Here is an 11883-nt window from a genome sequence, read left to right on the forward strand (position 1 = left end):
ATTCTTCTGGTAGCATTCTGGTTTCTATGTAACTCAAAATAGCGGCTATGATTGCGGAAGAAAATCAGTAATCTATATATGTAAAGTCCATATATGGTAAGAATATTATTACTTTTGAATAAACCCCTACAAGATTCTCTAAAGCCCAGATTGAGCATAGTTCTTAAAGCTCTCTTTTGAACTATGAATAAATTACCTACATGGGAAGAGTTACCCCAAAAAATAATCCCATAGGACATAATTGACTGGAAATTAGAGTAATATATAATCTTCATTAGGTCAAAATCAATCTGATCCCTTAACATAAAGAGCATATAACAAATGGAGTTGAGCCTACATCTAAGTTGTTCAGTATGAGGTCCCCACTTCAAGTGTCTATCTAAAACAAGTCCCAAAAATACAACACTATGTTTGACCACAACATTGCTATTAGCAATATTCACTGATGAAGGATAGTTCAGTTTGGATTTTTCAGTGTAGAAGAAAATACACTGTGTCTTGTCAATACTTAAGATAAGATTGTGATCTTGAAACCAATCACCCACAGACTTCAGAACATTGTTCGAGTCCACAACATCTGACACTATATCCGAAGATTTTAGCAAATAGTTGGTGTCATCAGCAAACATCCTCATAGAATACTTAGCTGAGACTTTTGCCTTAGGTAACTTGTTGATGTAGATGATAAAAAGAATAGGTCCCGGAATACTTCCCTGAGGAACGCCCATCTTATTCTCTCTTATGTCTGACTTGACTAATTCACCATCAACCTCCATAACAACTATCTGTTTGCGAGATGTAAGGTAGCTATCTATTAACTTTAATTGATTGTCTCTTATTCCACAGTCATCAAGGATCTCCAGCAGTCTTTCATGCTCCACACAATCGAAGGCCTTTGTTAAATCTAAGAATAGTCCCATAGGCACCTCACCACTCTCAAGGGAAACTAAGACTTCATTAATAAGCTCATAAGTAGCAGTTTCAATGCTTCTGTTTCTCACAAATCCATGCTGACAAGCTGAAATCACATCAAATTCATAGAAAAAATTCAGTAATCTGTTGGTCAATATTTTTTCGAAGACCTTGGAAAAAGCAGACAGAGTGCTGATAGGCCTATAGCTATTGGGATCATCAACAGGACCCCTTTTATACAAGGGTTTCACAATAGCAATCTTGAGTTGGTCAGGAAAAATTCCCTCTTTGAATGAGCGGTTAACTATAAAACAAAGGGGTGCAATAATGAATTCAATCGATAATTTGAGTATCTTGATTGGTATCTCGTCATAGCCACATGAAAGTTTATTTTTTAGAGCTTTAACTGTTTTCCGAACTTCATCATGTGTAACATCAAACATATAGAAGGATTTATCAAGTCTGTCCCGCTCTGTGCTAGAACCTCTCTCCAGACATTCAGTCAGCGCAGTAGGAAAATCAACGAAGAAATTATTGAACTCATTCGGACACAAGGAAGAATCGTCCAGATCACAAGAAGAAGCCGGAGAAGTCTTACTTTTTGTAAGAGAATTTATCACCTTCCAGGAGGCTTTTGACTTGTTTTCAGAGTTTCTTATGAAGTAACTGAAGTGGTCCCTCCTCGCCCTCGACAGGAGACTATCATAATGTTTCTTCACTGACTTATACGTGTCTTTCAATTCAGATCTAGAGAAAGAAAGTATGTATAATAAGTCGAGATGTTTTTTCATGTTTATTAGTTCAGGTGTTAGCTTGAAGTTATTCCTGGATGTTGAAGGATGAATGGTTACCTTAGGAAAACATCTATCAAATGTCTGAAAAAATCGGCTATGGAATATATTCCAAAGATGGTTAGGGTCAGATGAATTTACAAAGATGTCATCCCAACTCAACAGAGACAGCTCTTGGAGGAAGATATCGGTGGACTCATCATTTATTATTCTCCTCTTGACCGACTTTATTCTGCGATCAGTAGTGAAATTGAGGTTGGAAGTGAATTTCAGGGCGGAATGGTCACATATATGATGTTCGATCACCTTAGCTTGCCCCACCAGGGGGGTTATAACATTATCCAGACAGGTTCCCGATGAGGGTCGTGTGGGCTGACGAATCAAGGGTTCCAAGTTGAAACTCTCCAGGAGTGATATAAACCCAACACTGTCATGAGATCCTGACAGGATGTCCAGGTTGAAATCTCCCACCAAAATGAAAGGAGCTCTCTCAAGTGTACATTTCTCTAGAATAGTCTTAAGTTTCTCTAAGAACAGATCCACATCTGCCAAAGGTTGGGAATTAGGCCTATAAACACATATAATCAGTATTTTATGATTATTTGAATGAATTTGAGCTGAAGAACACTCAATGACATTTGGTATACTAATAAGATTGTAGTCCGACCTTTCAGTGAATTTCAGTTCTTCTCTGATGTAGATTGCACATCCACCATGTCTCCCTCTTGAACGGCAGAAACTTGAAACTAACTTGTATCCGATTATCTTGTAGACAGGAAGTTCATCCTTGGACTTCCAGTGTTCTGTAATAGCTATTACGTCTGAGTTTTCCTCTTGAGCCATTAGCTGTAGGCCGTTCATAGCTGTACCCAAAGACTGAACATTCTGGTGAACAAGGCTAAAGTCCCTGGTGGGTTTGGACTTACCAAATTTGATAGATCAATTTAGCTGTTCTGGTTCATTCTGCTCTTCCGAAAAAAATTTCGGTCGAAAGAGAAATCCCTAAGAACGACACCTTCAGGCCAGAAAGTCTCGCAAAAAATCTTATTATAAGCTGTGTCGCCTGGTAAGCCAATGCTTAAAGCGGAGTTTTGCCCAATAGTGTTGAGTTTTTTCACAATTATAAGTTCGTTATCATCCATATCTCCCAAGAAAGACCGTATATCCTGCTCCGAGACCTGTTTTCCTGCGATTTTCCCAACATAAATCCACCGTCTACGGATGGCACCCTTGATTGTATTATCTTCACAGTTAGTTTTAGTTCCATAACATATTTTCTTGCTATTTCTTGATTCTCGTTTTCCTTTCTTTCTTTCAACTGTAGACCATTCTAGATTGTTATCAGTGTCTTTCATAATGGAGTTCGATAATGAGAAATCGTTGGTCCTAATAGTTGGTTCAGACTCTTGGTTTTCAGGATTGTTTACAACTATTCGCGGATGCGGATGCTCGAATGACACTTGCGGTTGGAGAGCACGCGACTGCGCTTTACTGGAATTTGCCTTCACCATAGAACAGTATGTATTGTCCACAGACGTACTGGCTGAACCATTGGCGGGGTCTGCTGCCTTATCTTGAGCAAATGTGTTGACAACTTTTTTTGGGATGTTTTTACATGATTTTAATTGTTGTGCAAGACTGGAGATCTTATCCCTTAAAAGACTATTATTCTCGACTAAAATCGAATTCTTACTTTTCGTTTCTTCCAGAAGTGACTTCAAGTACTGAATTTCAATACAAAGTATCTTGTTTTCCGTCTTAAAAATAGTTTCGTCATGAGATTGACCTCCTTCAGATGCTACGTGGCGGCAAGTAGCATTCTTCCTCTTGGCTGCTTTTACTAAACATGAGGGATGAAATATTTCATCGCACTTGGAACATTTGGTGTAGGATTCACCCACTTTTCGATTGCAACAACTGCAAATTCTATCTGAATTTTCCGAATCACTCGGACTCGCTGAGCGGTCATATGGCACATCTTCACACGATGACATCTCGACGCGGAATGAGTTGATTTCGTTTATTTATCGCCCTTATTCGAAGGCTCACTTATTTGATATCCTCCTACTTAATTTTTGCTGATAATTAGTATATCTGGTCATATTTTGAAGTTTTAATTTTTTTTATACTATACTTGGAACGGGACCTAACGTTGTCTTTTGAGTACACCTTACAATTTTTAATTTTCTTTCAAACCTTATGTTTCATTTAGAATACACTCTATATCATAAATGATTCATTATATCAGACTTGCACTCTGAATTCATACATAACCTATTGCTTGATTGCAGGTCAAGAAGCGTTCAGTGGATTGTTTTTACATAGTACTTGAAACAGTACTAACTGTTAACTTTTATGATCCCCTATCAATTTTTATTTGTTTTCAAAATCAATGTTTCATTAAGAATATGCTGTAAATTCAAATATCAGACTTGCACTCCAATATTATGAATTTTCTATTTCTTGATCGCAGGTCAAGGAGCGTTCAGTCTTTTACGCATAGTACTTAAAACAGTACTGTTGTCTTTTCTCTACATCTAACAATTTTCAATTTTTTTCGAAGTTAATATTTTATTTTGAATATAGAGCGCGGGCTGGAGTTACAAATCCTACAAAAGTTTTCATTTTATAGGTTTCTCCTTCTTCCTAAAAATCTCAATGTAGTCATTCACATTGAAAAGTTTGATATTAGGATCTTCTTTTCTTCTAATAGATGTCATATTCAGAATCTCCTTCAGAATGAAAGACCTCGTCAAGCGTTTTCTCAGATTTCCGTTCGACACATACTGCTTTTCTTCTCCAACATCGAAATTTATTTTCTTCAAGACTTTTTGGCTATGTTCATCTTGATTACCTTCTCTTCTTGCAGCGTGAGTGTCGGATTTTTTCTGCGGAACTTTTCCTCTTTTTCGTTCTCCTACATGTGACTTCAGAAAATTCCTGATTTGAACTGTTCTCCTCAAGTCAATTTGTTTAGACTTCAATTTTTCCAATCCCATTCTCAAGATCTTCTTTCTGTCCATCTCGTCTTCCACAATGAAAAAAATATTTAAGTATGAAACGATAAAATTCGATAGTATCAAAGTTAAAAAATGTAAACCACAACACAATATTTGCAGCACGAAGCACATTCACAACTGAATACTTTGTACATCTACTCCGCTGTTATATAGCCCCTCTACCATCCCTCCCTAGCACCCCACCACACAATTGCCCGTTCCGTCGTCTGATTCGATATTAGATTGCTGTGACTTAAAATTTCTATGGAATCAACGTATTACATTCGTTCAATTTAACTGTAACAAGTCGGACTGTTTGTTGATTTATCCTTAACTTTCTATGACCAATTTTGAAGTGTTACTTTTATTAGTTGTATGATGAGCCTTGAGAAAGGAACAAAATAGTTCCGAAACGTTGGCGAATTCATAAGAGATTGTTTTTCAACCTGTCCAAATTCCTGCGATATTTTACCTATTGTGTTCAATCCATTATTTATGATACCTAAAAAGAACATATAAAATATTTTGTTATTTTGTGATACTTGAGCCTAACACTAAAAATACCTGAAATTATAGAGTGTTTTATATAATTATGAGTTTATGAAACATATGCGAATTTAAATGATAATTGTCCAGAGTATTTTTCTTACAGAAAGAATATACTATTATATATTACTGTTCATTTTTTCAAACGTTTCTGATATTATGAAATGATAAAATATCAACAATTGAAAAGTATAAGTTATCGATACAGATAATAACTATCTGGATAAGCAAGTATTGAAGCGCATTAGTATTTCAATTCTTAAGTTTGTTTCAAATCTCGCTGCTCCAAACAATATTTCAAAATTAATAATTTCTAGAGAATTCTTTTTCATCATTTACATTCACGTTGTAGATGGTATACACGTTTTTCCTGAGGAAATAAAAACTATAGAAAGAATGTCCCTGAATAAATTTAACGACTCTGATGTATATGCAGAAATCCATGTAGGTTCCTATATATAAGTACAGAATCGTTATTTTTTATTTTCACCCTAATTATACGGAGCACTACTATCTACTTCATGAATTTCATTTTCAATGTCTTAACCGGGAAACCGAAAAATTTTGAGTATATAATAATGAATAAATAAATAAATAAATAAATAAAATGAAATATTCTCATATTATAAGAGCTAAAAACTTGGTTTCTTAAAAAACGGCATGGATTCTCCATCGATTAACATGTGACTCTGGTGACATGACATAGAATTTTCCAAGATTTTCAGCTTTCAGTATGCTATAACGATAGGAATTTTTGTCGAAGTCATAATGTATTTTTAACAGCATATCCACCAAAAAATTCTTTAGTTTCGTACTTTCATCGAAAAAAATTTGTTTAAATAAAAACCTCTATTTTAGTCGAATTATGATCCATCCTATCCTTACTATGCCCAAAGTTGACAAGATATTCCTGGATACGGAATATTCTGCTATCGTTTTTCAAAATGGGGAATTATACGGAAATAACCTGATATTAGTCCGAAAGTCACACTAAAACATTTGTAAGGCCTCACTATCTCCAAAATTTAAGACGGAAATCGGAAATTATATTCACGCCCAGTACGAAAAAAAGATATTAAAAAAAAATAACCAATGCAAGTGACATTCAGTAAAGTGAAAATAAAATATCGCCAAAATAATGTCGAAATTAGACATAGTCAAACTTATGCAAGTTTTTGGCCATCCAACTTCATTTGCTGTTTAGATTAGATATTTTATGATTTCTATGCTGATCCGGCTATCGAAAATATTCAAAATGATTTTGAAAAGGCCGTTTTATAGAAAAAAGTTTTATTTTGAGATGCTGGGGTTCGAACATAAATCGATAATTAATTGCAATATTTCCGAAAAATGTATCAACAATCAAATATCTTATTTCAAAATACTTCAAAGTTCATGCTATATAATTCCTTGTTTTCGCAGGTAGTAATTATGACCAAATCGGTCCGTTGCGGGCGGAAACGTTGAGGGATGGTCTATTGTATTGGTTATACTGTACCTTTGTTATTCTGTACCTGTCACCTAGTCAAAGTAACAAATATTTTACTGTATACTTCAATACGTCAATGGTTTTGAATAGGGTTTTTTTTGCTTATCAAGAAATATTAGTCCCGTAGATCAGTTATGGCACTTTTTTGGTTTCCATGATATTGTTCTGGTTTTTTTTACAGATAAATCCCCTTTGTATTTGTCAAGAGAAATGAGATTTCGATAATTAAGTATGAACGTTGACTTCTTTTCTATCTGTCTATTATATTCGTCAATGTAAACTGTTCTTTGTTTCAGGCTCAGGTAATTTATTTTGAAATTAATTCATTTTAATGAAACATCCTCTACACATCCATATAGCTCATGGAAAACTTCGAAAAACCGAATAAAAAAGTTACTTTCTTCCGTCATGAATTTCTTAAAATGGATTGCTGAAATTTATTAGAGAAAATAACGAAAAATTTTGGTTGCAGTAGCCTTTTTCTTGAGGTTGAAACTGAAATAATAATATTCGCGAGAGTACTGAAGCTAGCATATGGAATAATGAGAAAACAATATAAAAAATTACGGTGCGTAGCGTAGCGTTAGATCTATGACGCCATTATAACTAGTGAAACTGAAAAGAGCAAATTTTTCCAATTATCTGTAGGATATAAATAGTAGATGAATCCCTAAAACAATGTTCTTGAATGACAAAAAAAAGCAGGATTGGAAATTATCCTGGTTATAGTGAACCAATGTCTCAATAAATGAGACGATGAAATAACTCAAAACAAACGAAATTAATTCAGGAACATAATACACATTGATATAAAAATGGACAAACAAATAAACAGTTGTTGGTTTTCATATATCTGAGTTGATTTCGTTTATTTATCGCCCTTATTCGAAGGCTCACTTATTTGATATCCTCCTACTTAATTTTTACTGATAATTAGTATATCTGGTCATATTTTGAAGTTTTAATTTTTTTTATACCGTACTTGGAACGGGACCTAACGTTGTCTTTTGAGTACACCTTACAATTTTTAATTTTTTTTCAAACCTAATGTTTCATTTAGAATACACTCTATATCATAAATGATTCATTATATCAGACTTGCACTCTGAATTCATACATAACCTATTGCTTGATTGAAGGTCAAGAAGCGTTCAGTGGATTGTTTTTGCATGGTACTTGAAACAGTACTAACTGTTAACTTTTATGACCCCCTATCAATTTTTATTTGTTTTCAAAATCAATGTTTCATTAAGAATATGCTCTAAATTCAAATATCAGACTTGCACTCCAATATTATGAATTTTCTATTTCTTGATCGCAGGTCAAGGAGCGTTCAGTCTTTTACGCATAGAACTTAAAACAGTACTGTTGTCTTTTCTCTACATCTAACAATTTTCAATTTTTTTCGAAGTTGATATTTCATTTTGAATATAGAGCGCGGGCTGGAGTTACAAATCCTACAAAAGTTTTCATTTTATAGGTTTCTCCTTCTTCCTAAAAATCTCAATGTAGTCATTCACATTGAAAAGTTTGATATTAGGATCTTCTTTTCTTCTAATAGATGTCATATTCAGAATCTCCTTCAGAATGAAAGACCTCGTCAAGCGTTTTCTCAGATTTCCGTTCGACACATACTGCTTTTTTTCTCCAACATCGGAATTTATTTTCTTCACGACTTTTTGGCTATGTTCATCTTGATTACCTTCTCTTCTTGCAGCGTGAGTGTCGGATTTTTTCTGCGGAACTTTTCCTCTTTTTCGTTCTCCTACATGTGACTTCAGAAAATTCCTGATTTGAACTGTTCTCCTCAAGTCAATTTGTTTAGACTTCAATTTTTCCAATCCCATTCTCAAGATCTTCTTTCTGTCCATCTCGTCTTCCACAATGAAAAAAATATTTAAGTATGAAACGATAAAATTCGATAGTATCAAAGTTAAAAAATGTAAACCACAACACAATATTTGCAGCACGAAGCACATTCACAACTGAATACTTTGTACATCTACTCCGCTGTTATATAGCCCCTCTACCATCCCTCCCTAGCACCCCACCACCCAATTGCCCGTTCCGTCGTCTGATTCGATATTAGATTGCTGTGACTTAAAATTTCTATGGAATCAACGTATTACATTCGTTCAATTTAACTGTCACACGTCGGACTGTTTGTTGATTTATCCTTAACTTCCTATGACCAATTTTAAAGTGTTACTTTTATTAGTTGTATGATGAGCCTTGGGAAAGGAACAAAATAGTTCCGAAACGTTGGCGAATTCATAAGAGATTGTTTTTCAACCTGTCCAAATTCCTGCGATATTTTACTTAATGTGTTCAATCCATTATTTATGATACCTAAAAAGAACATATAAAATATTTTGTTATTTTGTGATACTTGAGCTTAACACTAAAAATACCTAAAATTATAGAGTGTTTTATATAATTATGAGTTTATGAAACATATGCGAATTTAAATGATAATTGTCCAGAGTATTTTTCTTACAGAAAGAATATACTATATTACTGTTTATTTTTTCAAACGTTTCTGATATTATGAAATGATAAAATATCAACAATTGAAAAGTATAAGTTATCGATACAGAATAACTATCTGGTTAAGCATTAGTATTTCAATTCTTAAGTTTGTTTCAAATCTCGCTGCTCCAAACAATATTTCAAAATTAATAACTTCTAGAGAATTCTTTTTCATCATTTACATTCACGTTGTAGATGGTATACACGTTTTTCCTGAGGAAATGAAAACTATAGAAAGAATGTCCCTGAATAGATTTAACGACTCTGAAGTATATGCAGAAATCCATGTAGGTTCCTATATATAAGTACAGAATCGTTATTTTTTATTTTCACCCTAATTATACGGAGCACTACTATCTACTTCATGAATTTCATTTTCAATGTCTTAACCGGGAAACCAAAAAATTTTGAGTATATAATAATGAATAAATAAATAAATGAATAAATAAATAAATGAATAAATAAATAAATAAATAAATAAATAAATAAATAACTCATTAAAATGAAATATTCTCATATTATAAGAGCTAAAAACTTGGTTTCTCAAAAAACGGCATGGATTCCCCATCGAGTAACATGTGACTCTGGTGACATGACATTGAATTTTCCAAGATTTTGTAACGTACTTTTCACTTTGACGAATTTTCTTTTAAAGAATAAATGAAAATTATAATAGTTACACTGCGGACGGCAGCTGTTCGCCGGAGAACATTGATGGGTTTGAGGTTCTTTTCTTCAACAAATTTTGGGAGGGCGCCAATTAGTTTTAGTTCCGTTTAAAACATTGAATTCATGACAAACTAATAAAACCACAAATAAGAAGATGTTAAAGGTGAATGATGAAGAAAATATTCATAATTAAAATCCAGGTACTTATTTATTCTCCTGATGTTCAGAACAGTATCGGCACTCACTGAGTTCTTACTTAAGGGTTGGTGGAGATGTCAACTTGGGGATGGTGATGGCTTCGGTTTTCACAGCAATTGTTGATTCCAATATTTGGCGAGACGGCAGTACGGCAGCGAAATCGAGAATTTTTTCTTGGATGAACAAAATTACACCCAGTGAAAGAACCCTGATGAACGATTCAAAAGAATTCAGTAAAAATACAACAAATGATCGTTAAACTCACCTTTTAAAAAGGGTTCTCAAAGCACGAAATCTAATTTTTAATCGATATGTGACTAATCAGTAAGATCACTAGTTTTTATTCGGAAACAAATCCCCTTTCGAGATTATGATCGTGGACGTTAGTCTTCATATAGCATCTGACTGAATTCTTCAAGAAATCCGTACGCTTCGCGATAAGTTTTTTATGCAATCTCGAATACACATGCCATCTCCAAACAAACATCTCCCCAATATTAAATCACACATAGGAAACTATAATACCAGTTTATGGATAACAAATGATTTGCGTTTCCTTGTACAGATGGTAGAATATACTAAACACAATGCTGGAGGAATTAATTCATCAAATTCATTCTTTCAATACCTGATTATAATTTTGTAATGCTACACCACCCCTCTCCGAACCAAAAAAAAAAAATTGTCTTTGAAATGCAATTTTTTTTTTTTTGACTAATTATCGACAAGAATGATTCGTCTATGATGAATATTTTAGAAAAACGTACTTTAAAATATGTACTCAACCAACTAGACTACTTATAATCTAAACGATAATATTGACAACTAACCTAAATAATCCTAACGCCTTATTATCACTATCAGTCTAACTAGTTTGTTTGACTCTATTCCTACTCTAACTAACCTACGGTAACCTATTCTACCTGAATCTATTTTGACTATCCTAACTCAACCTATTCTAAGCTATTTTTGTCCTATTCTTACCTATTTTTGTCCTATTCTAACCTATTTCTGCCCTATTCTAACCTGTTTTTGTCCTATTCTAACCTATTTCTGTCCTATTCTAACCTGTTTTTGTCCTATTCTAACCCATTTCTATTCAAGCTAGCCTATATCTTATCCTATCATAACCTATTCGCTTAACCTACAGCTAAACCTACCTAAGATGTTGGGGGAGTTAATAGACAAATCCTGATCGCGATCAGTTGTCATCCTTTTACGATGAGGGAGGGTATTTTGCATAATAAACGAAAAACAAAATGCAAACGATAGTTCAAATTCAATAAATTCAAAAAAAATCACGAAACGGAAACATCGGAATTAGAACCGAAATAAGGTTTCACGTCTTTAATATGCCATTTACCATCATGCAACCCTTTTAAATCTTCCAAATAATAACACAAACTCGAAGCTTTCTTATGTACTCTACGCAACACATATTTGGATGCTAACTTCGACGAAAATTTCTTTGTAGCGTCCGATAAAACTTTGTTTCGACGCCAAACCTTCTCTCCTACATTGAAAGAATATTGTTTTCGACGCAAATTATAAGTCCGGGCGTTTCTATCATAAGCTTTATGAAGTCTTTTTTTGATATCATGGAAAATGCTAGCTAACGGTTCAATATTTTCAGCATAAATATCCCTATTTTCAGGTAGCAATTGAATACCGTCAGTAGACTTTATTTGTCCATAATAATCGCCACTGGTAGGAACGTTTCGTCCAAAATTCAAATAAGCCGGGGTATACC

General features: G+C 33.8%; 1 protein-coding gene across 1 annotated transcript; it reads right to left on the reverse strand.

Annotated features, from left to right (window-relative positions):
- Nucleotides 1–367: 367 nt before the first annotated feature.
- LOC123320951 lies at nucleotides 368–2605 on the reverse strand. The gene is made up of 3 exons (XM_044908449.1): nucleotides 1511–2605; nucleotides 546–1018; nucleotides 368–379 (listed from the first exon to the last, which is right to left on the reverse strand). The coding sequence occupies exons 1-3, from the start codon at nucleotides 2562–2564 to the stop codon at nucleotides 368–370; spliced, it is 1539 nt and encodes a 512-aa protein (XP_044764384.1). The 5' UTR covers nucleotides 2565–2605.
- Between the last annotated feature and the right edge of the window lie 9278 nt (nucleotides 2606–11883).

This window comes from Coccinella septempunctata, chromosome 9 (genome assembly GCF_907165205.1).
Source record: "Coccinella septempunctata chromosome 9, icCocSept1.1, whole genome shotgun sequence".
Lineage (NCBI taxonomy): Eukaryota > Metazoa > Arthropoda > Insecta > Coleoptera > Coccinellidae > Coccinella > Coccinella septempunctata.

Bases quoted from the DNA above. Each gene is read 5' to 3' on its own strand.
- LOC123320951 (XM_044908449.1), bottom strand. From the start codon at position 2,564: ATGAACGGCCTACAGCTAATGGCTCAAGAGGAAAACTCAGACGTAATA. The intron at 1,019-1,510 runs GTAAGACTTCTC...ATGTGATTTCAG, and splicing joins GATAAATTCTCTTACAAAAA to CTTGTCAGCATGGATTTGTG.